Genomic DNA, 26,329 nt, shown 5'->3' with positions numbered 1-26,329 from the left:
GAAAATGATATCATTGATAAGTATCAATGTACATTTTCATAATCAGATTTAGGTAAACTTTGCTTTGATTGCTATAAATTAAGCTTTAAAGTTTTCCAATTTTAAATTCTGTTCCTTTTATCTTACACTAGCAGTATCGCCCAGCGTTGCTCGGGTTTGTAAGGGAAATAACTATATAAGCATTTTTAGAGATGTAAAGTATAATAGCCATCTCAATATGACTAACCACAAAGGTGGGGTGTTACTGTAGCTTTTTACGTTCTGAGATTTAATAATAAATTTTTAGAGAGTTACTTCCCTTATATATGCCAAAAATGCATTAAAAATGGGAAAAATTGATGTTAAATTTTTTTTTAAATCGTAGACTCATCGTAGACGCGCACTAATACCCAGAAGGGCTCGATATGAATCACGACTATAAGATACCCGATTTTGGTTAAACTGCACCGCAAAATGTGGGAGTAGTTAGGAATCTAAATCGTAGGAGACAGACAGCACACAACCTCACTTTTATATATAAAGATTAACAAACGACATGCTGTGAATTTTACCAACACAGTCCATTAAGGTTTATATTTGTTAGTAATGAAAGAATAAAAGAGAACTTTATATTTAGTCAATTCTTGTTATTTCTACAAACATTTAAAAATCTCCTCAAAGCACAAGTAGTTCAATTTTTACACACTATTTTAGTAACTATATTCACAAAATATTGATATGGAAAGATTTAAGACTGTTAGTCAAAACAAATTTTCATTATATTTTATCTGTGAATTATAGTATAACATTGTTTTTCTTTTGTTGTTTTTTCTTTCTTCTTTTTTAACATTCAGAGACTGGGAGTTTAAAATGATACGCTTACAAGATATCTTGGATGAATGGTTAAAAGTACAGGTGACCTGGCTTTACTTGGAGCCAATTTTCAGTTCCCCTGACATCATGTCACAGATGCCAGAAGAGGGCCGTCGGTTCACCACAGTTGACAAAAACTGGCGTGATATCATGAAATCTGCTCTTGCTGACAAACATGTTTTGGCTGTGCTTAAGATTGAAAGAATTCTAGAAAAATTGAAGAAATCAAATGATTTGCTTGACTTGATTCAAAAGGTAAATATCTCGTTTTGATTTTTCTTTCACTGTTTTTTTTATATATTATTTATTTTATTTATTATCTGTTGTTATTGCACTTTAGCTCAAGATCAACTTTGATCTAGCAGGCCTATGGTCAAAGATCTGTGACCATTCCATTTTTTTTTTGTTTTGACCATGAGTGCAGATTTACTTGGAAGTTTGATCCCCAACCATGTAATTTTGAGGTCAGATCCTCTGCATGGTACCTTGCACAAGTGTCTTTTATTATAGCCCTGGGCTGACCAAAGCTTTGTGAGTGGATTTGGTAAACAAAAGCTGAAGAAGCTTTTGTGTGTGTGTGTGTGTGTTATACATGTTTTGTTTAGTGCTTTGCATAGTGAAGAACATGTGTAATATATGTATCTATGTATATATGTATACATGTATGTATAATGCAGTTATGTACGTATATATGTATGTCTGTACATATTTATCTATGTACTACAGCCATATATGTCTTTATGTATATACATGCATGATGTACAGATATTTCTTTAATGCATTTTTATAGAAACACCATAATACACATGCATTCTTAGACACACACACAAACACATACTCACACTCTCTCTCTCTCTCTCTCTCTCTCTCTCTCTCTCTCATGCAAACAAGTATGCAATATTCATACCTTGTGGTAATTGAAAAAGGGCATTGATTTGTCAGAATTGGTAGAATATTCAGCAAAATATTTGCTTGTGTTTGGTTATGTTGGTTTGCATTCTAAGTTCAAATCCTTGCCAAGGTCAACTGTTCTTATGTCCTCACAAGGTTTGATAAAATAAAAACCAATCAAATACCGAGGTGGATCTAATTCATTATGCCCGCTCTACAAGCTTATGGCTTTGTGCCTCAGTTAGAAATTGTAAGGGAGCATCTATATGGATGCTTGATCCATTGGAAATAGTACCCTAATATCCACAATATCTAGAAAAAAAAAACCAATGTAAGTTCTAGATAAAACTATGTCCTGTTCATATATGGTACACTCATAGCTGGAATGCTTTTCTTTATAGATCTGCTTGAACAGTTCTGACCTGGGGTTAAACAATAACAACAACAGCAACAGCAGTATTCATATCTACAACTTTTATTATTCACCCCACCTACATAAAATTCCTCAAATGATGTTATAAGCTTTGACTTAATTTGTATAACTTTCAGAATGAATACATGTATCATTGTTTTTGATTCTTGCTCTTCTCCATGTTCATGGTGATTCATTATCAATTTGGCAAACATCAGCATGCACCAGCAAATAATTTATTTGTGGAATTCTATAAACAAGAGCCATATTTCTTATTTAGATTCCTTGATATTATGGAAAAGACATAACCATGTCAAAACATTGTGGTGTTTCAAGTCCCTTTATGTTAATTATCAAGTGTGTTGTGAGCATACATTTTTTGTATTATGTTGCGCGTTCGGATGCCTCTACTACTCAACTCTACTCCACTCTACAATGTTCTAGTCTACCTTGACGTCTAGACTTCTCCCTTTATATCTACGTACTGGGCTAGCCTACTTCATCGTCTGGGGGCGTCCATGCAACACTTTGAAAAGAAGAGAAGCTATTTTCCAAAGATGAAATACAACAGCAATTTCCATCTTCACATCTGAATCTGCCAGAACATATCAAGAATGAACATAAATATATATCATTGTTTTGATTCTCACTGTTCTCCATGCACATGATAATTTATTATCAGTTTAGCAGACAGCAGTGCACATCAGCAAAAAATTTGTTTGCTGAGTTCCATGAACAAGAGACACCATTCTTGTTTAGATTCATTGATCTGGGGTAGTTTTGGCTAAAAAGACTCAGCCCTCAACCAGATTGAAATACTGCAGTGTGTCAAAGTCCCCTTATGTCAGTGAAGTGAGTGTGCTGTGAACACACACTATCTGAAAAGAGAAGTTATCCTCCACATGCTTGTTGCTAAGGGGATGTACTGGATTGCATTTCCCCCTCACTATTCAATGGTGAACCCTCAGGTTTACAGTGACGCACTCATTTTGAAACTCTGCTTTAGCATTATTACAAACTAGTACCCACCCAGATTATTCTGAAGCACCCCCAGGCACCAAAGTCTGGTGATGGATCTGGTTCTCCATAGACAAAATACAACAGCAAATTCACTGTAAATTCATTGTTGTAATCCTTAATGTTGAATTGTTATAACTCCCACTTCAATATAGCAGACATGACTAATCTATCACCATCTACTTTGTACTTTCTCACTGATTCACATTCAAATATATAGTAATGTAAGGCGGCGAGCTGGCAGAAACATTAGCATGCCGGGCGAGATGCTTAGCGGTATTTCATCTGCTGTTATGTTCTGAGTTCAAATTCCACCAAGGTCGACTTTGCCTTTCATCCTTTCGGGGTCGATTAAATAAGTACCAGTTACGCACTGGGGTTGATATAATCGACTTAATCAGTTTGTCTGTCCTTGCTTGTCCTCTCTGTGTTTATCCCCTTGTAAAGAAATAGTTATATACAGTAATGCATTAAGAATGAATATGTACCATATTGTTTTGATTTTTGCTATTGTGTTCATATGATAATTTATAATCTGTATATCTTTGGTATGATGTAACTCAATGTCTAATCTATTTTCCCTACAGGGACTAAATGAATATTTGGAAAAGAAGCGTCTTTACTTCCCAAGATTTTTCTTTTTGTCTAATGAAGAACTACTGGAAATCTTGTCTGAGACAAAAGATCCAACAAGGTTAGCTTGTTTTATTGTGGTTATTACAGAACAGAATATTAGTGGAAGATGGCCATGGGGTTGTTGCTTTCTTTACTGATATTGACATTGCTGCAAGTCTGTGGCACAAATGCTTGATATTTGCTTAAATCTCTCTCTCTCCCCATCTGCGCCTGCCTGAAGGTATTAACCAGGCAACATTTTTTTGTATTAATGGAAAATGTAGGCTGGTTGAGTATATGTAGATTTGGCAATTACGAGTTCCATTTGATGTTGAGGAAGTCATTTCAATGGTCAGGCAGCTGCATCGAACTCTCTCGTGCACCAAATGGCAATTGCTAAAAAGCATTCGTGAAGTAAAATCATGTAGCAACACCAAATGGCGGTGCCCCAGCATGGCCACCGCTTGTGAGCTGAAACTAGATAAAGATAAAGATAAAGATAAGAAGTGTCTCCATTTCGAGCAGAAAAGGAAGGTGGAGTTTTCCTCTGTTCCTACATCTGAAAGAGTGCATTTGTTGTGTGTGTTTTTCCTTAAAGCTATTGACTGTCATGCTTGTATCATGTCTTTGTGAAGCCGTTTTGATGATCTGGCTCTTTTTTGTTTTTTTGTTTTTTAGAGTGCAGCCACATTTGAAGAAATGCTTTGAAGGAATTGCAAAACTCACATTCACAGATATATTGGAGATTACTCATATGCTAAGCAGTGAAGGAGAACTTGTTGAGTTGGAAGATATTATATCTACAGCCAGGGCACGTGGTCAAGTTGAGAAGTGGTTACTTGAACTAGAATCTGATATGATAAACTCTGTACGGAAAGTAAGTTTCCTCATAAATATAATAGTCTTTATAGCATTATATTATCACCACCACCACCACTACCATCATCATCATCATCATCATTTAATGTCCATTTCTTGTTCTGCCATAGAATGGATTGTTTGACAAGATCCAGTGTCCCAGAACTGCACCCAGCTCTATATCAGTTTTGGCATGGCCTCTATCATTGGATGCTTTTCCTGGCACCAACCACTTTACCGTGCCTTTTGTCCCACCAGTACTAATGAGATTGCCAAATAACTTACACAACAAACAAAAAAAAACAAGAGAAGGGGGGGGGATAATGATGCTGGTAATGTTGATGATTATATATTTTATTGCATATAATTTTTATATTTTTCAATCAATCACTATTGATTCCCTTTTGCTTGTTATTTTTGTTTTAATCCTTCAGAAAATCAAAGAAGCCATTGACGACTACCAAATTTCTCCCCGTCTGGAATGGGTTCGGAAATGGATTGGTCAGTCAGTCTTATGTGTCAGTCAATCATACTGGACATCTTATGTGCACAATGCACTCAAGACAAGTGCTGATGCACTCCAACTGTACTTGGAAAAGAATAACGATCAAATCAAAGAGGTTGTGTCACTAGTGCGTGGGAAACTGTCAAAACAGAACCGTGTCACTCTGCAGGCCCTTATTGTCTTAGATGTCCATGCTAGAGATGTCCTTGCAGTCCTCGTAGCAAATGGTGTCAGCAGTGAACTAGACTTCCAGTGGCTCAGTCAGTTAAGATACTACTGGGAGGTGAGTAGGGTTTTTTTCTTCTTTCTTTTGTTTTTGTCCTTTTTTTTTTTAGTTCTAGAATGACCTGATACATGAGTTGAGAAGGAAGCCTCTACATATTTCTTCTAATTGCTACACAGCATTCTACAATGGTTGTAGTCATCACTTTAGTGTCCACTTTCCCATGCTTGCATATACTGGATGGAGTTTATTGGAGCAGATTTTCTCTATCCGGATGTCCTTCCTTGTAGAGCTGGTAGATATGTTAGCACGCCGGGCGAAATGCTTAGCGGTATTTCACCTGCTGTTACGTTCTGAGTTCAAATTCCACCAAGGTCAACTTTGCCTTTCATCCTTTTGGGGTCGATAAATTAAGTACCAGTTACGCACTTAATCCCTTTGTCTGTCCTTGTTTGTCCCCTCTGTGTTTAGCCCCTTGTGGGCAATAAAGAAATAAAATAAGAAACTCTTGTGTTTCCTAGAAAGGTAATATGTCTCTACAGCCAGACATGATTTTGCAGTATATTGGAAATGAATGCCACTGCTTGTATGACTGTGACACACATTTACAAAAGCCACATAATATTCAAACAAGTAGATATAAACATACACACGCGCGCACACACACACACACAACACACACACACACACACGCACAAACACACACACACACACACACACACACACACACATACACACATACACACATGCATGCATGCATACATGACAGACTTCTTTCAGTTTCTGCCTACCAAAGGTTTTGGTTGGCCGAGGGCTATAGTCGAAGACACATGCCCAAGGTGACATGCAGTAAGACTGAACTCAAATCCATATGCTTGGGAAGCAAACTTCTTACCTCACTGCCATGCCTGCACCCATCCTCAACAAAGAGAAAAAAGAAAAGGAAAAGGAAGGGCACATTGAACAGTTCAGCCTTGGATGCCTTGTATGAAAGCTTGAGGTGGGACGGAACCCCTCTTACATAGATCCGACCTGAGGCTCAACATGAACAACAACAACAATGAAGTATACAGAAACATATATCTTGTGTTTGTTTGTTTTTTTGTTTAATGTTTTTTTTTTCCATTTGTGCTTTATTAGAATGATCAAATGGTAACGCGGATGATTAACTCAATGTTGAAGTATGGCTATGAGTACCTTGGTAACAGTGGCAGGCTTGTCATAACACCTTTGACTGATAGATGCTACAGGTAGGACTTCTTTACCAAACTCTACATTATGGTAAAATTGCAGCTGCAACCTGTTAAAGAATCCCGTTTCTTATTCCATCATTGGCACTAAATTTTATAACCGACTTGGACATCTAAACCTTTCAAACTACAAGTATGCTTTAGCAGGTGTGATTTTGTTTGAATTTATTCCTGGAAAACACAAAAGCAGACAGCCATATGGTTATGTGTATATGTGTCACTCACTGCCAGAAATGCCTTTAGTTTTAGTTGTAAATACAAAGCCATGTAGCTGTCTGCTTTTTAATTTTTCAAGGGTATAGTCAAACAAAATTTTCAAGGAAAGTATAGTGAAACAAATCTGCAGTCGCTAAAGTATTAGGTCATCCCATAAATAATGTGTTTTTTTTTATACTTTTAGTTTTCAAAATTAAGATAAACAAATTTCTTTTTTAATCTGCTTCGTTTTCTACAATGCTCCTCCATCTCACTCTGGTAGACTTGCAAGGCCCCTCTTTCAAAATTCACTTGTCTGTGATGAAAACTACTCCTCCAGTACTGTTCTGATCTTGTCTACAGAATTCATATTTTTTTCATCCAAAGGATTTTGAAGACAGCAGAATAAATGATAATCAGATGGGGCAATGTCTGTTGAATATGGTGAGTGGGGTATCGTTTCCCATCCAAACTGCTCCGGCCTTTGGAATGTCATCCTTGCTGTATGTGGCCAAGTATTATCCTCAAGGGAGAACATCTTTTGTCTTCAAATCAAAGATGGTCGTTTTTGTTCTAGCGCTGCCATTCTTTGGTTTGGGTGGGTGCCGATGTTTCTCCTTTCCCTACCCACTGTCTTTGGCACTTGACATTTTTATAGAGACCCCATTTCTTGTCACCAGTCCCTCTTCGGTCCATAAAAGGTTCATTCATGAGATGTAACAGCAAAGAAGAGCACACATTCACTCTCTGCATGGAATTAGACTTAGAAAATTTGTGAGGAACCCATTGACCAAATTTCCTGATTTTTCCAATGGCACGCAGGTATAGATGAATGGTAGAATGACCAAATCCAAGCTTCTCTACCAGTTTCTCAACAGTTGCAACTGGATTTTGTTCCATCAGCATTTGCAGGATGTCCTTGTTGAGTTCTACAGATCTTCCATGAGGTCGTCTTCTAGGCTGTAGTTTCCTGCTTGGAATTTCTGGAACCACCGTTGACACTGGCTTACACTTATTGTCTGATCCCCATATACTGCATTAATATTCCTTGCACTTTCTGTAGCGTTGTTGCTTTTATTGAACTCATAAAGCAAAATATGTTGAATATGTTCCTTTGTCACTTCCAATATAGCTTTGTAAAAATAACTGTTAAAATCAAACCACACTCTTCAAAACTTTAACTAAGAATAAGTAAAATTACTACCGGCTTTTACAGCAAGTTGATGCAGGTAGTTTATCCCACCCCCCTTCAACTTTAAGTTCATGCAATTGAAAAACTGCATTATTTATGGGATGACCCAATATAGACATGGGTTGAAAGTGCTAATCCTCACCAGTCAAATCAATTCTATGAGTCAACAAATATGCCGCTATGAGGTCATTCGACTTCCCAGAAATAGCAACTAAATTTCCCTAAAAACTACTGTTCCCAGTTGTCTGTTCAGACAGACAGACACACACGCACACACAAACTCTCCCTCTTTCACACACACACACATGCACACAAATAGACAGGTGTGCACAACCTTTTAAAAGCAATTTTGTTTCCGATGAAACTGATTTAAAATTTTCTTTTGTTCTTGCAGAACCTTATTTGGTGCCCTCCATCTTCATCTTGGAGGAGCTCCTGAGGGTCCAGCTGGTACTGGCAAGACAGAAACCACCAAAGATTTGGCAAAAGCAGTAGCCAAACAGTGTGTTGTTTTTAATTGTTCAGATGGTTTGGACTATATTGCTCTTGGAAAATTTTTCAAGGTCATTCACATTTTAAAATTGATTTTGATTTTTCTTCATTTGCTGTTGTCACCATCATTTTCATCAACATCATCATTATTATCACTGTCATCATCATTATTGTAGTCATCATTAAGGTGGTGAGCTGGCAGAATCGTTAGCACACTGGACGAAAAGCTTAGCAGTATTTCACCTATTGCTATGTTCTGGGTTCAAATTCCACCGAGGTCAACTTTGACTTTCATCCTTTCAGAGATGTTTGGTCTTGTGACTGACACAAACTGATTAGATTTTGGCATCGATCTGGTACTGGACAAGGATTCTGGATTATTAATTCCTGTTTTTTTGCTTAATTTTTGAGAGTGGTCGGGTTAATTTTTAGTATTCTCGTTTGTGAGAGCAGCTGAGTTTATTTCAGATATTCTCATTTTTAAAATCCTCTCTGGTTAATTGGTAGAGGTTTGTGCTGAGTGCTCTTGTTGTTGTTATTATTATTATTATTATATTATTATTATTATTATTATTATTATTATTATCATTCAGTAGTTTCATTTTTATAGTGTGCTTTCACTTCACTACCGAGCACAGCTCTGTGTGCCTTGGGTATGTGCTGTGATTTGTTGTGATGCTCTGATGGTTATTGTATGGAAAGTGTTCTGTGTAGGATGTGTGCAGTGCCAAGTAGTGCAATTTTCTGTATGTTATATGTGTTTGTAAGTCCTGGTGTTTTTGTTATGTATTTGTCTGAATATTTTTTTATCATACCTAATGCGCCTACTATGATAGGAATTGTTTCTGCTTTTAGATTCCACATTTGAGTTACCTCTATTTCCAGGTCTTTGTATTTTGAAAGTTTCTCCATTTCTTTTAGAGACACGTTCTCATCTGCTAATATTGATTTATTATTATTATTATTATTATTATTATTATTATTATTAGGGTGGTGAGCTGGCAGAATCATTAACATGCCAAGCAAAATGCATTTTGTCCATCTTTATGTTCTGAGGTCAAATTCTGCCAGGGTCGACTTTGCTTTGCATCCTTCGGGGTTGATAAATTAAGTACCAGTTGATTGCTGGAGTCAATGCGATGACTGCTCCCTCCCCACAAAATCCAGTATTAAGAACTATTAATTTTATTTCACATTACTGATTTTTATTTAAATTTGACTGATTTATTCTCTAGGGTCTCGCCTCATGTGGTGCTTGGTCATGCTTTGATGAATTCAATCGAATTGATTTGGAAGTATTATCTGTGGTTGCTCAACAGATCCTCACTATTCAAAGAGGTAAGTCTCTGGAAATTATTTTCTGTAATATCTCCGATGAATTTCACAACTTGAAAAGCAGTGATATGTGTGTGTGTGTGTACACAGACACACACGTATGTATACACACATATATTCAAACACACACACACAAAAGTATTATACTGAAAGTAATGCAAACATTTTTAATATCTGACAAAGAGCATTCAAACTACACAGGTTAATAGAATAACTCCCTCTATACAACGGTTACCACGAAACATAGCCTCAATTACATATGATGCACCATTACACCACTGTTGAAGCCAACTCTTAAATCGTTTTGAAAAGGTACTGTTGTACCTACTTTTTCACAGCAGCTTTCACCTCATATATTTCATCAAATTGTTGACCCCTAAGACTGTCTTTCATTGGACTGGACATGGAATATCTCAAGGCTGTCAGCTGGCAAAATCATTAGCACACTGGGCAAAATACTTGGCAGTATTTTGTCTGGCTTTACGTTCTGAGTTCAAATTCCACCAAGGTTGACTTTGCCTTTCATCCTTTCAGGGTCAGTAAAATAAATAACAGATAAACACTGGGGGGGGGGGGGGTCGATGTAATTGACTTATCCCCTCTTTCAAAATTGCTGCTCTTGTGGCAAAATTTGAAAGCATTTTATGAAATATCTCACTATTAAGTAAGATATTTGTGTGGTAGGAGATGACTAAGTGAGCATGATCTAATATGTACATTTGTCAGAGTATATGTAGCACATGTGTGTGAGGGTGTACTTGTGTGGGTGTCTACTTGAGTGTGAGTGTGTACTTGTGTGAGTGTCTACTTGTGTGTGAGTGTCTACTTGTGTGTGAGTGTGCACTTGTGTTGTACTTGTGTGAGTGTCTACTTGTGTGTGAGTGTGCACTTGTATTGTACTTGTGTGAGTGTCTACTTGAGTGTGAGTGAGCACTTGTGTTGTACTTATGTGAGTGTCTACTTATGTGTGAGGGTGTATTTGTGTTGTACTTGTGTGAGTGTCTACTTGTGTGTGAGTGTCTACTTGTGTGTGAGTGTGTACTTGTGTTGTACTTGTGTGAGTGTCTACTTGTGTGTGAGTGTGCACTTGTGTTGTACTTATGTGAGTGTCTACTTATGTGTGAGGGTGTATTTGTGTTGTACTTGTGTGAGTGTCTACTTGTGTGTGAGTGTGCACTTGTGTTGTACTTGTGTGAGTGTCTACTTGAGTGTGAGTGTGCACTTGTGTTGTACTTGTGTGAGTGTCTACTTGTGTGTGAGGGTGTACTTGTGTGAGTGCCTATTTGAGTGTGAGTGTGCACTTGTGTTGTACTTATGTGAGTGTCTACTTGTGTGTGAGGGTGTACTTGTGTGAGTGTCTACTTGAGTGTGAGGGTGTACTTGTGTGAGTGTCTACTTGTGTGTGAGTGTGCACTTGTGTTGTACTTGTGTGACTGTCTACTTGTGTGTGAGGGTGTACTTGTGTTGTACTTGTGTGAGTGTCTACTTGTGTGTGAGGGTGTACTTGTGTGAGTGTCTACTTGAGTGTGAAGGTGTACTTGTGTTGTACTTGTGTGAGTGTCTACTTGTGTGTGAGGGTGTACTTGTGTGAGTGTCTACTTGTGTGTGAGGTGTACTTGTGTGAGTGTCTACTTGAGTGTGAAGGTGTACTTGTGTTGTACTTGTGTGAGTGTCTACTTGTGTGTGAGGGTGTACTTGTGTGAGTGTCTACTTGTGTGTGAGGGTGTACTTGTGTGAGTGTCTACTTGTGTTGTACTTGTGTGAGTGTCTACTTATGTGTGAGGGTGTATTTGTGTTGTGAAGTTTTAGTTGATACTCTTTGCTATGTTTCTCTGTTTACATAAGCCTTATATTCATTCTAATCCAGCTTTAATCCTATTTCAGGTATTAATTCAGGGTCTGATACCTTGTTATTTGAGGGGACGGAAATAAGACTTGATCCCACGTGCTCTGTGTTTATTACTATGAACCCTGGCTATGCTGGTCGATCAGAACTCCCTGACAACTTAAAGGTACAGTGAATATTATTATTAATTCTTTTGTTCTCTTTTTGAGTATGTTCTACTCAAAAATCCATGGAGACATTTCTCTTATAACAAGATTAGTTTCTGTTACATATAAACTTTGTTTCTTTAGTGATATTTAATATTTTTTATAATGTCCTATGAATATCTTGATTCTCTCATGAGATTTGAGTTCTCCCTTTAGTGAAATTTTTTTTATCATATTGATTGATTGATTCTAGTTTCAGCTCACGAGCTGTGACCATGCTGGGGCACCGCCATATCTTTTTTTTTTAATTATAAAAATTTATAAGTTTTTAATTTAGAAAATTGTCAGAATCATTAGAAACCATTTTCAACTTGGTCTGATGAAAGATTGCTCAAATGTACTCAACTGCATTCCAAAGCTTTTAAAAATTTATTTCTCTGTGATATGATTTTAGCTGATTGGAAGTGTCATCATGTACATATTTTGTCTTGGCATAAAGAATGGACTGTAGCAAATGTTCTGCTCAGTACCACAGATTCACTTGTCAGTTGTTTGACCTTAACCAGTTGAGCATGCCCCTTCATGGCTGACAATATGTGCGTCTCTGATCTTAAGCAGAAGTAGTTGGGGAGCATCATAGCCATGTGTTGTGAGGAATTCTTTGGGGGTTTGAATAATTCACCTCTGGTAACATGGGTGTTTTGTTCAACATCCTTGAACAACCCTTAACTAGGGACATTTTGATTGGGATGGGCTACCCAACCTGAAAAAAATTCTAACTGGGCCCCACCTGCAAGGTCATGCACTGTTTATCTTGATATGAGATCACCATGTCACATACATATGGTTGTGAGGTATATGCCTGGTTTACTCTTATCAAATGGGTAGTCATGATGGGTATATTGGGCTTTGTATATTTGTACCCCAATGTCACTTTGATGGCATGCAGTAAGCCAACATAAATAGTGGATAAGTGTGGATGTGACTGTGGTGATAAAAGAGAGCATTGCAATGTTAGCTTGGTGTGTTGATAGTTAATTTAAGCCTTTTTTTTAAATTTAAGGCTATTTTAATCCAAGCCTGGTTGCATTCATATAAACCATTAAATGTTTTGTTTATTGATTTCTATATCAAAATTAATAAAATGTTTAGGGTATTTGTCACTGAGGAGACAGAATTAGATTGAAACATTGCGTCTGATGATCCACTGGCATTCTGAATTAAATCCTATGTTTTTACTACACAAATCTTGAAAAATTTTCTGAGACAAACTGTTAATAGTTAGTACTATTCCACTTTAGAATACACATTGTAAATATGTATACACACTGGTACTTTAATCTAAAGCTCTTTTAAATAAATATATTAAGTTAAATGAGTATTTTACATTTAGATATAAATATGAAGAAGTGCATATAGCATTCTGTCCTTAATTTTTAAAAATGAAAAGAATCAAGCTTTTAATTCATCAAATTAAAAGATGTTGAATTTTAATTTTTTTTTGTAAGATCAAACTGAAATTATCAAAATTTAATATGTATACCATCACAAGTACTATTCTAACTATTAAAAAAAATCAGTCAGGATAATTAGTACTACAGGCTGGTCGAAGCTAAATGGAGTTTGTGATTTAAAACTAGCTGAGCCTTGGTGCATATTGTTAGATTTTCCTGTGTAAAACTGGCTTCACTGTGAATAGCTGGACTTTGTTGTGCCTTTCTAGATTTCGCTACGTTATATTTACCATGACCCTTAAAAATCATGCTGAGATTTTTAACCATTATGTATTGAATGTTTTGTAGGCATTGTTCCGTACAGTTGCTATGATGGTGCCAGACTATGCAATGATTGCAGAAATCTCTCTCTACTCTTGTGGATTTGTCAATGCTCGACCTCTCTCAGTAAAGATTGTTGCAACTTACCGTTTATGTTCAGAACAGCTTTCTTCTCAACATCATTATGATTACGGTATGAGAGCTGTCAAATCTGTTTTGACTGCAGCTGCTAACTTGAAGGTAAAGAAAAGAAACAAAAGAAAATATTTTTATCAAGCGTTTTGTACAAGCTGGCTTCTTTTAATATTTTTGTACTTGTATTTCTTAATGAAATAATCTATCTATGAGTTTCAATTAATGTTTGTAATTGATTAAGACTTTGGAGAGATTTTGTAAAGTAACTAATTTTTAAATCACTTTATTGGTTTTCATGAAGGCATGTGGCCTAGTGGTTAAGTAGTTGTGCTCACGATTGGTATATCATGGGTTCAATTCCAAGACCAGGTAGCACATTGTGTTCTTGAGCAAAACACTTCATTTCATATTGCTCTAGCCTCCCTTTTGATTGAGGAGTAGGGAATGTTGGCTTGTTTGCCTAGCCAGCAGGGTGGCATCTTTTGAAGGCTAAAACAATGCAAAGTGCATTGTGACCAGCAATGTGTAACAACATCTGATAGTCTTGTTGGTCACATGATCACATGGTATTGGTTTTCAAAGCAGGAGATTGGCAGATTTGTTTTAGCAACAGAAAAATGCCTTGGGGCATTTGTTCCAACTCTTGACTTTCTGATTTCAAGTTCCATTTTTGGGCCCTTAAAATAAAATATCTGTCAAGTACTAGGGTTGATAGTATTGGCAAACCCTCTCCTTAGTTGCTTTTACCTTGATCAGAAATTATTATTATATTACAGTTTGGAACTTAAATGTATTCTTACGTAAAATTATGATGGATGGTTTTGATTGAGTTATGATCGCTTTAAAATATGCAGTTTTGTATCATAGAACTAGGGGTGCCCGCCAAAAGGTTGGTAGATATAAATGGATGAGGTTAAGTGTGTCAATGTTTGCTTGTTAGGGAGAGACAAGAGAGCCAGATGAAATATTCTTTAGAAGAGCAAAAATTGTATAGTATGTCCCCTGCACATACTTTCAAATAATTAAGATACGATGCAGATGAATATAATATTGCTGAGCGATTGCAAATAGGGCAAGAAATATTGCTCTCTTCTCCTAGAGCAGTTGTTCTCAACCATTTTTTACCTGTGGACCCTTTTGGTTCCTATTTTACTCCTCATCCTCATCCTCCTCCTCATCATCATCCTCTTCCTCCTCCTCCTCCTCCTCCTCCCCCTCATCATCATCATCTTCTTCTTCCCTACTGGCATAAATTTGATGGTTTGACAAGATCCAGTGAGTCCAAGGAGGACTGCATTAGTGCTTCAACATCTGCTTTGGTATGGTTTAGATGGTTGGGTATCTCTTCCTAATGACACTGCCATTACATTATTTTGTTAAGGTTATTTCTACAGGAATTATAGCCAGCACTGATATTTTGTTTCGTATCCAGATGTCAGATGTAAACAAACAATAAGATTAAAAATAAAAATGGGTAATGAGTGTATATGCCATATTTCGTAGGGTTTTACCCTTCATCAGCACTCATCAAAGGCAAGTGTGGGTTAGATAGGTGCTGATGAGGGGGCAAAACCCCACAAAACGCAGCGTCTACTTATTCCCTCCACAACACTAATCTCAAAATGTCTTCTTGTGAACGTGACCTGGGCATTATTGTCGACAGCGATTTGCATTGGATAAAACATATTGCTAAAATTGCCAAGAAGGCCGGAGGTGTTTTGACATCATTTACCAAGTCCTTTGTGAGCCGCTCTCCAGCTATCTATCTGCGGCTTTATATAACTATGGTGTGGCCTCACCTGGAATTTGTATCACCGGTCTGGAACCCCTATCTTGCCCAGGATATTAATCGTCTGGAAACCATTCCGCTACGTGCAACCAAGAGAATACCTTCCATCAGGTATTCGCCATATTCTGAATGCCTTACATCCCTGGGCATGGATACATTGAAACTCCGACGTCTAGCAGCTGACTTGGCAGACACCCATAAAGTTATTAACCATCTTACAAACAATAACTCTGAGCACCTTTTCAAACTCCATCTGTCTAACACCCGTGGACATGTTTACAAAGTCAGAAAATAGCACAGCTCCCATAACTTTAGGAAACATTTTCTCACGCTAAGAGTTGCTGAAGCATGGAACAAACTGCCGGCATCAGTTGTTAGTTGTCGGAGCACTGCATCCTTCAAAACTTCCATGCTTCCTGAGATTCACCAACACCACACTTATGACAAGTTGTGGTGCACCTAAGCACTGCATACAGTAATTTCATTATTATTTAAAACTCGGGTTTGTAAGGGAAATAACTATATAAGCATTTTTAGAGATGTAAAGTATAATAGCTATCTCAATATGGCTAACCACAAAGGGGAAGTGTTACTGTAGCTTTTTACGTTCTGAGTTTAATAATAAATTTTTAGAGAGTTACTTCCCTTATATATGCCAAAAATACATTGATGGTAAATTTTTTTTTAAATCGTAGACTCATTGTAAACGCGCGCTAATACCCAGAAGGGCTCAATATGAATCACGACTATAAGATACCCGGTTTTGGTTAAACTGCACCGCAAAATGTGGGAGTAGTTAGGAATCTAAATCGTATGAGACAGACAGCACACAACCTTACTTTTATATATAAAGATATGGCATATACACTCGTTATCCATTTTTGTCTCAGATGTCATTGTTTGTTTACATCTGATGGCTCGATACAAAATGTATTAAAAATTCATTGCTGGCTATAATTTCTGTAGAAATAACCATAAGAAAATAATGTAAAGCGCACTGCTAACGGAGTAAAACATGGTGTTGACTCGTAAAAATATTTAATATACTTTATAGTATATTGTGGTTGCCTAACGAAATTCCACATGTCTACAAGCCTTTAATACTGTCATTACTGTCACTAATGGTAACGACCCAGCTAAAAATAATGATTCTACTGAAATACAGCAATATTTATTTCAAAATAAGTGTCTTGTCAAAATTATGGCAGGAAATTTATTCGAAACTACTAAAGAGATGATTCTGTCTAACACCTTCAATGTTGATGTTTAAAAATTTAGTCTATGAAAGCATGGTGGACTGGTGAGATAAACAGGGGGTGGGGTGAAGAATATGACATATTTAGTTTCACCCCTTTACATTCTGAGTTTAAATTTAGTTTATGAATGGTGGTGGCTTGCCAGGTGAGGAAAACCGTATCAGGACAATTACGTCCCATAGGACAATTACACCCCACACTCTGTCAAATAGGACAATTCTCACCCTATGTTAACTATACCCTAGGACAATTACCCCTCTTGGTTAATTACCCCCTCTCCAATCTATATATATAAAGCTGAAGTTGTCTGTGTATGGCAGGTTTGGTAGCCTTCAACTAATACTATCTCCTCCAAGACCCTGCGGCGCAAGTTGACCAAAATTGAGGGTATGATAGAGGAAGGCTTGCTCTTCATTCCGTAGTAGATAAAATTCAAATTGGACCATGTTAGCACCAAAAATTATTTACATCAAAAAGGTGCTTTTTTTTTCTATGAAAATCCCAATTTTTTACGATTTTTTTACTGCTGTGTCGCCATTTTTCGGTGTATTTCGACCAGAAAAATGTTCACTTAAAGAGAATAACAAGCTACATAATGCAAAATTTTTACTTTTCAAAAATTCCAATTCTAAAGGGTCGAAACAAATCCGAACAACGCCGGGCGATAGTGCTAGTATATTAAAAAGTTTTAAATCGTTATCCGTTGTCCTTGTGGGGGGTTATTGCTCATGGGGGATAAATTTCCTAGACTCGAGGAAAATGGCATGTAGTAGTATTTAGTTACGTCCCTTTATATTCTGACTTTAAATCTTGTTAAAGATGACCATGCCCGTCATCTTTTCAGTTATATAAAAATACCAGTAAAATACGTGGGTCATGTAATCAATTATTCACCTTTCTAAGAGTTTGTAATATTGTATCTATATTAGAAATCAGTATTTTATTGGTTTGTTATCACAACTAAATAAATTCATTTCTCCATTCTCTTCCAATATAATTCAGCTTCGTTACCCAGATGAAGATGAAGACATCCTGATGCTTCGGTCTATAACAGATGTGAACCTACCAAAATTTCTGGACCATGACTTACCCCTATTCCATGGCATCACTTCAGATTTGTTCCCTAGTGTGACCCTTCCTTCACCAGACTATGAGATCTTCAATGAAGCAGTTCAGAGTAATTGCACAAAACTCAATTTGCAATGTACCCCATATTTCTTGCAGAAGATTCAACAGGTACACAACTAATTTGTCTTTATATCATGCTCTGTATGGAATAAACTACCTGCATTGCTTGTTTGCTGTCATGGTCGTTTCCATGCTCCCTTAAATTTGTCAACACTGCTCCTGACATGCTAATGTACCCTTTCTTTTCATGACTCTTTTACTGTTCCCATACTGGTCTTCTTGTGTTCTATTCTCTGTACTATACATTTACTTCCAGCCTTTGTTGCCATCTTCCTTTACTTGTCTTGACGTATGACATTCTTTCTGTCCCTTCTTTTGCTCTTTTCCTGATGAGCTGTAGAGCAGCTGAACACTGTATACGACAAGCTTATCATTATTATCATTCAAGCAGTGAGCAAGGCTAGCAAAATGCTTACCAGCATTTCATCTGTCTTTATGTTCTGAGTTCAAAGTCTGCCCAAGGTTGACTTTACCTTTCATCCTTTCAGTGTTGGTAAAATAAGTACCAGTAAGGTACTGCGGGTCAATGTAATTGACATACTCCTCTCCCGCAAAACTGTTGGCCTTGTGCTAAAATTTGAAACCATTAGTATTTTAATTATTTTGAGTACTGGGGTTTATGTAATCAGCTAGTCCCCTCCCACTAAAACTTCAGGCCTTGTGGCTATAATAGAAAGGATTACTAATATTATATATATTTATGGCTGTGTGGTTAGGTCACTACCCAACTATTGGGTTTCTGGTTCAGTCCTACAGCATGGCACCTTGGGCAAGGGCCTTCTACCATAACCTTAGGCTGACCAAAGCTTTTTGAATGGATCTGATACATAGAAACTTTTGCTAGTGACTCTTCTCTGAATGTTGCTAATGGTTACTATTAGATTATTGTTTTCTTTCTCTAATTAAGATGTACATTTCAATTAATTAAGAATGATTATTCAGTACCTTAACATCTACTTGATTTACGCTTCTTACTGCCCAGTCTGTGTTTTTCCTCTCAGTAAAGCAATCATTATTTGCATGAGATTAATAATTCTATTAATCATCATCATTACTAACTCCTGGGTCAATCCTGACCCAACCAACTTAGAATCAAAGATGCTCTAACTATGGCCATCAGTTCTTTTCATGCATAATCTAAGACAACCTTAATAACATCTTACATTTTTTAAGACAGTTTGATGTGATTTAAGGAAAATTAAGCAACTATTTCTAGCACAGAGGGCAACCACATAAAGTTTCCCTCGTTAGCTGTAATTTGATTGGTTAATGAAAGAGTTTCATGTTGCAGTATTTTGTTTCTTATTCAACAGGTCTATGAGATGATGATTGTCCGTCACGGCTTCATGATTGTTGGCGAACCATTTGGTGGGAAAACAAGCTCATATCGAACTCTTGCTGGTGCTCTGGGTGACATCTGTGAAAAGGTAAGAAGACCCAATTATGCTTACAGTGTTTCCTTTGTCTATGTTATCATATTTTGAAGGAAAGTTCAGCTGTGGTAGTCTTGGATTGTAACCAGAGCCATAGCAAGCAGAAGCATAGATAGGAGGGGGCAAGAGTGGGGGAAATCAGCCTCAGGTAATGTTTTTGTAGGGGTGGTGCTTTTGGGTCTGCTGTATATGTCTGTATAGGCTTGGGGACCCTGGGGAGGGGTGACAAACTCAAGGGCTTTCCTGCATGCTACATACCGTAGTCACGCTGCTGATAACAAGAGGAGTTAAATAGGGGCTCTTCAGCAAAAATATAGGCATGGAATTTGGCATAGATAAGTGTGCAATATTTGTCATGAAAAAGGGGACAGGTAGTCAACAGTGAAGGCATCCAATTACCAGATGACCAGGTATTAAAATCATTAAAAGAAGGAGAGGGTTCTAGGTATCTAGGTGTATTAGAATCTGACAATACTAGCTATAGAAATGAAAATGAAAATTGAGAAGGAGTACATCAGAAGAGTAAAGAAGCTAATGAAGTCAAGGTTAAATGGTCTGAATCTAATGAAGGCTGTAAATACTTGGGCAGTATCATTACTTAAATACTCAGCAGCTTTTGTAGATTGGACAAAAACTGAATTAGCAAAGCTAGACAGAAGAACTAGGAAGGAATTCAATATGAATGAAGGACTCCACCCACGGGCAGGAGTAGCAAGATTATACTTACATAGAAAGGAAGGTGGAAGAGGGTTAATATCAGTAGAAGACTGTGTGGAGTTAGCTAGAGTAGATATAGAATCCTATGTAGGTAACAGTGAAGAAAGTTTATTAAGAGCTGCTAGAGTCACAGCAAGACATAGGGAAACCAAAAAAAACAAATGAAATTAAAAACCAGTAAAAAGAATAAAAGTTATCTGAACGACAAGAGAACGCTTTGCACGGTAGATTCCCAAAGAAGTTGCAGCAAATAGTAGTAGTGAGATATGGTTATAGTTGCAGAAAGGAAGGCTGAAAAAAAAGACAGAGAGTTTGTTAAAAGCAGCACTAGATCAAGCATTAAGGACTAATTGGATAAAAGCCAAGACAGACAAAAACCGAGTAGATTCCCTGTGTAGGTTATGCAAATCAAAAGAGGAAAGTGTTTCTCATATATTAAGTGAATGTAGCATGCTGAAACAGAAAGAATACAAAAAAAAGACATGAAAACTTAGGGAGATTAACCCACTAGGTGTTATGTAGAAAGCTAGGATTTGACCATACTGATAAATGGTATGAACATGAATCTAATAAAGTACTAGAAAGTAAGAAATATAAGATGTGGGACTTTAACATTCAGATTGATAAAGTAAATAGAAGCTAGAAGGCCTGATTTAGTTGTAGAAGACAAAGAGAATAGAAGGTGTCAGATAATTGACTTTACAATCTCAAATGATGAAAAAAAACAATATGAGAGGTATAGAAAAAAATAGCAAAGTACCAGGATCTAGCCATTGAATTACAGAGACTATGGAAAGTGTGGGTAAAATGTATTCCAGTAGCCATAGATGCATTAGGAACTGTCCTTAAAGATTTGAACAGATGGATAGAGAATACAGGCATATAAACCAGTTTAGTACAGCTCCAGAAAACAGTGTTATTAGTGACAGCTCAGATACTTAGGCGGATTCTTGGTATCTAAGGTTATTTGTTGTAGCTTGATATAAGAAATTTTATTTTCCAAGTCTAATCTGTTGTGTGTATATGAATAATAATAATAATAATAATTTTTTGGTGGGGTCTTTTCTTTCCAGGGTCTAATGGAAGAAAATAAAGTCCAGATCCTTGTGATAAACCCCAAAGCAGTGACTATGGGTCAACTCTATGGTCAGTTTGATGCTGTTTCACATGAATGGTCAGATGGTGTCCTTGCAGTGTCCTACAGGAGTTTTGCTGTGTCACAGGTTAGTAAGGGTTTTAAGTTTGCTTTGGTTGTTTTTTTCCTTATTTTGTGACTTCAATCATCCTTGTCATTATCATCATCATCACTGTGGTCACCATCATTATCTGTTAACATCCGTTTTCCACGCTGGCGTAGGTTGGGCAGTTTAACTGGAGCCAATGAGCCAAAAGACTGTACCAAGCTGCAGCATCTACTTAGGTACTGTTTCTTTGGCTGGATGCACCAGCACTAGTGAGGTCACCAATCAACTTGCATAACAAAACCCCTCAGCTGAGTGGTGTTGTAGCATGTTCTTGAGAAAGTCATTCATGTTGTAAATGTAATCACTATTCATTATCAACACCATCACTGCTACACCACCACCACCACCACCACCACTATGATCCTCTTCATCATCATCATTATCATTGTTTTGTATCAATCAGACGAGATTCATTAAGACATATTTTCTACAGCCAATGCCCTTCCATTTGCCAGCCCACACCTGTTTTTAAGCATGTTTTCATGGCAGATTGCCGCCTAGACTGGCTTCTGTGCCGGTGGCACGTAAAAAGCACCATCCCAATCGTGGCCGATGCCAGCGACACCTTGACTGGCTTTCGTGCCGGTGGCATGTAAAATGTACCAATCCGATCGTGGCCATTGCCAGCCTCGCCTGGCACTTGTGCAGGTGGCACGTAAAAATCACCCACTACACTCACGGAGTGGTTGGCGTTAGGAAGGGCATCCAGCTGTAGAAACACTGCCAGATCAGACTGGAGCCTGGTGCAGCATTCTGGCTTCCCAGATCCCCCGGTCGAACCGTCCAACCCATGCTAGCATGGAGAACAGATGTTAAACGATGATGATGATGATGATTGGAAATTAATGACACCACCTGAGCAGTCATAGAACTGTTACTTAGAGTTTCACATTCCCATTTGTTGGACATTTGCAAATTTTATAAGTAAGCCCATTTAACCAGCCCATTTAAAAGTACCCTTGAATCACTGAGCGATACGCTATGCTTGAGAAGACCTACTGAGTCAAGTAAAATCAAAAACCAAAAGCAAATCAAGATCGAAATCAAAATGGAAATTGTAGTTGTGGCCGATGCCAGTGCCGCCTGACTAGCACCCAATCTGGTGGCATGTAATAAGAACTATTCAAGTGTGGGTCGATGCCAGTGCTGCCTGACTAGCTCCCTGTGCCAGTGGGACATAAAAAGCACCATCTGAATGTAATCAACTGGCCCTCATGCTGGTGGCATGTAAAAAGCATCCACTACACTCTCAGAGTGATTGGCATTAGGAAGGGCAACCAGCTGTAGAAACCTTGATTGATCAGAATGGAGCCTGGTGCTGCCTGCTGGCTTCCCAGACCCCAGTCAAACCGTCCAACCCATGCTAGCATGGAAAACAGACGTTAAACGACGATGATGATGTATATAGGTAGTTAGATACACAACAGAATTATTTCACTTTCCATCTTCCTGATCTGTTCACATGACTTTAGTTGGCCTGGGATTACAGTAGAACATCTAATGAGTCAGATAAAATACCACAAGGTATTTTGTCACATGCTCTAATGATTCTGTCAGTCCACCACCCTAATATCAATGGTTTCAAATCTTCACACAAGGCCAATCATGGGAAGTGGGGCTACTCAATACCACCAATCTCAGTGTTTGACTGGTGCTTCATTTTATCAACCTCAAAAGAAGAGAAGGCAAAGGTGACCTTGGCAGGATTTCCAACTTAGAATATACAGAGCCAGAAGAAATGCCACTTAGCATTTTATCCAACACTCAAAGGATTCTGTCTGTTTGTCACCTATGTTTCCTGATTTAGACTAACTCAAGAAGGTCAGTAATTTTAGTAGGGGTATAGTCAATTACAGTGACCACACACACACACACACACACACACACAAGGATGAGGTCCCACCTCTCCCTAAAAAATTACTGGCTTGCACAAAAATTTGTGACAATTACTGCTGCTACTGCTTCTACACTACTACTACTACTACTATTATGTTGTTGTTGTTTTCATTATTATATTTACCATACAATAATTGAAAAGCGAATCAAATAATTCGCTTTTCCCCATTTCTTGGGAGTATGCTTGGCATTTTGCCACCATCTCTATCCTGTGGTCTCCCACTCTCTCTCTCTCTCCTGCCCTTCCCTCAGGTTGGTCAACCATGTATTTTCTTTGCAGTGGCACACCTGTTTCTGTCTTCATTCCTGATCTTTCTCTCTCTGGCTGGGTAAACCCGTACTTTCTCTACTGCAAGACACCTGTATCTGTCTCACTATAACCTTTTCATCATCACCTCCTCCAATGCCTCCTCCCTTCTTGAAAGTTTTTGTCTTGCAAGTACTTGGTGACCCTGTCAGTGCAGGTGCTACGTAAAAGTACTCGGCCCACACTGTAAAGTGGTTGGTGTTTGGAAAGGCATCCAGCTGTAAAAACCTTGCCAAAACCGACCTCGCCTGTGCTTGTGCCACGTAAAAAGCTCTAAGTCCACACTGCTGAGTGGTTGGTGTTAGGAAGGGCATCCAGCTGTAAAAATCCTGCCAAAACAGTTATGGAAGACTTGTGCAGGCTTCGGCCTGGCTGGCTCTTGTACCATCCCAATGATGATGATGATGATGATGGTCATGGTCATGTTGGTGGTGGTGGTGGTGATGATGATAATTTTTTTTTCTCTAATCAAGTTGCTTTGTTTGTTTATTGTGCCATATCTCTTTTTGCAGACTCCAGACCGCAAGTGGCTTCTATTTGATGGGCCTGTTGATGCCATATGGATAGAGAATATGAATACTGTATTGGACGACAACAAGAAGTTGTGTCTGATGAGTGGAGAGATTATTCAACTGGCTCCAACGACAAACCTTATATTTGAGCCAATGGACTTAGAAGCAGCATCTCCTGCAACGGTAAAATAGGACACCTTTGACTTCTTCTTCTTCTTCTTCTTCTTCTTCTTCTTCTTCTTCTTCTTCTTCTTCTTCTTCTCTTCTACTTCGCCTTCTTCTTCTTCTTCTTCTTCTTCTTCTCTTCTTCTTCTTCTTCTACTTCGCCTTCTTCTTCTTCTTCTTCTCCTACTTCGCCTTCTTCTTCTTCTTGCTGCTGCTGTGGCTGTTATTGTTGTTGTGGTTGTGGCAGTGGTGGTGGTGGTGGCAGTGGTAATGTAGCCCCAAATTGACACTGATTGAGTAGACCTATGGTACATAGGAAGACTATCAACATAACTGGGTGCAAATCATGCTGGATATCCCACACATCTCTATAGTTGAGGGCTTTATCATGCTTTCTTATATGCAGAGTTCATGGTGCATTGTGATAGCTTTTATAAGTTATATTCTTTCTATTATCCTCTCTAGTGTTATTGTTGTTTTTTATTGTCACTGCTGTTTAGTCCCAAGTTGACTTTGATCAAGGTAGGCTGCAGACCCGTGGCACAGAGGTATCCACTCAAGCAACCAAGTGCAGCTCATACTTTCAGCAAAGTCACACCTCCATCTTGTTGGGAGCTGCACTGCACATTCTGACATGCAAATGATTGCATGTCTTGCATTGTGATAGTCTGGACATGTACTCTATCCACTGTCCAGTCTGTTTCAGTAAATCTGTAGGTTTACAACAGAAGCAGAAGGGGAACTCGGTCAGAGGGTGACCATTTTTCTCTTTCTGCACCTATTACCAATGATGTGTATCCAAGCATTGCATTTGGGATTAATGATGCTATGTGGTTTGTTTGTTTGCCTGGACTGAGTGGGAGAAATATGGATCTTAAGATGCAGTGGTGTTGTGGGGTGTTGTTGATGTGTCTGTCAATTGGATTGCCAGAACAATTGAAGAATGTTTTCAAGAAGGGACCAGCTGCAATGACAATCATGATGTGGATGTTATCTGGACAGAATAAAGTGTTTAACATTGCTGTTCAATGACATTCTCAGTGGATTTTGTTTCAGGGAACAAATTTTCCATGTAGACTTTGTGTATAAAAACATGTTAAGATACACATAACAATCTCAACAGACAATTAATTATGGAGTTTTTGCATTATTACTTGAACTTGACAGCTACTTTTATTTTATCAACCTGAAAAGAAGAAAAGCATAAATGAACCCAACTGGATTTGAACTCAGATAATAAAGAACCAGAGCAAATACTTATAAAGCATTTTTCTTATGACACTTTAAAGCATCTGCCAATCTATCACCCTACCATTCCAGTATATATACTGGTTTCAAATTTTGGCACAAAGCCATCATTTTAGGGGAATTTCACATATATACCTTCCTCATCATCATCAATCACTTTAGATCCAGGGGTGGCCGGATCTACCACAGTGTCATAGCAACCATCCTCACACCATCTCGCCATTTTGCTTAGTTTGGGGTGTCCTCCCTTCTCAAGCCAAGCCTCCCAATCTCCTATACCACCTGTCCCCTACAAATTTTCCTCAGTCTACCTCACTTTCACTGTCTATTTACCTCAAACTCTAGCACCCTCTTCAGAACATGCTATTCATCCTCCTCAACACATGCCCATATGACTGCACTCCATTCACCCTTGCCAGCCGCTCCGCTGATTCCTCCAACCCCAGCATCCCTATCAAATCCCCAGCCCTCCTCTTATCAAACAGTCCCACGCCACACGTTTCTCTCACCGTTGCTCTTATATACATATATATATATATATATATATATATATATATATATATATATATATATATATATATAAAATTTAGATTCAGATGAGTATAGTACCTAAGTTGAGGCACCAGAATTTAGTACGGTATTATCCATACAATTTCAAAATAAGGTGATTAAAATCAAAATAAGCAACAATGATATCCAGAGGTAATGCAGTACGATCGTTTCACGCAACTCCATTTAATTGAACAACGCAATCATTTCATTACATCAATTTAAAATGTAGAGCAATCTTCAGCTGCAGAAAGACATAGAATTTAATTCAATTAGAAGGATGTAA

The 26,329-nt window shown here is 37.9% G+C and overlaps 1 protein-coding gene across 2 annotated transcripts in view; it reads left to right on the top strand.

Moving 5' to 3' along the window:
• Window positions 1-26,329, top strand: part of LOC115215808 (dynein heavy chain 7, axonemal-like) — a 177,725-nt gene that overhangs the window by 57,485 nt on the left and 93,911 nt on the right. For both annotated transcript variants that reach the window (XM_036506057.1, XM_029785114.2), the window contains exons 20-32: window positions 834-1,107; window positions 3,760-3,866; window positions 4,466-4,664; window positions 5,080-5,433; window positions 6,514-6,623; window positions 8,405-8,573; window positions 9,738-9,840; window positions 11,722-11,849; window positions 13,632-13,844; window positions 17,787-18,020; window positions 19,286-19,399; window positions 21,196-21,345; window positions 24,082-24,264. In XM_036506057.1, coding sequence (XP_036361950.1) covers window positions 834-1,107; window positions 3,760-3,866; window positions 4,466-4,664; window positions 5,080-5,433; window positions 6,514-6,623; window positions 8,405-8,573; window positions 9,738-9,840; window positions 11,722-11,849; window positions 13,632-13,844; window positions 17,787-18,020; window positions 19,286-19,399; window positions 21,196-21,345; window positions 24,082-24,264 — 2,338 coding nt within the window. The remainder of the gene's footprint in view (window positions 1-833; window positions 1,108-3,759; window positions 3,867-4,465; window positions 4,665-5,079; window positions 5,434-6,513; window positions 6,624-8,404; window positions 8,574-9,737; window positions 9,841-11,721; window positions 11,850-13,631; window positions 13,845-17,786; window positions 18,021-19,285; window positions 19,400-21,195; window positions 21,346-24,081; window positions 24,265-26,329) is intronic.

This window comes from Octopus sinensis, linkage group LG9, assembly GCF_006345805.1.
Source record: "Octopus sinensis linkage group LG9, ASM634580v1, whole genome shotgun sequence".
NCBI classification, from domain to species: Eukaryota; Metazoa; Mollusca; class Cephalopoda; order Octopoda; family Octopodidae; genus Octopus; species Octopus sinensis.
The sequence above is the reverse complement of the archived record's forward strand: the minus strand, read 5'-3'. Positions and strand labels throughout refer to the sequence as shown.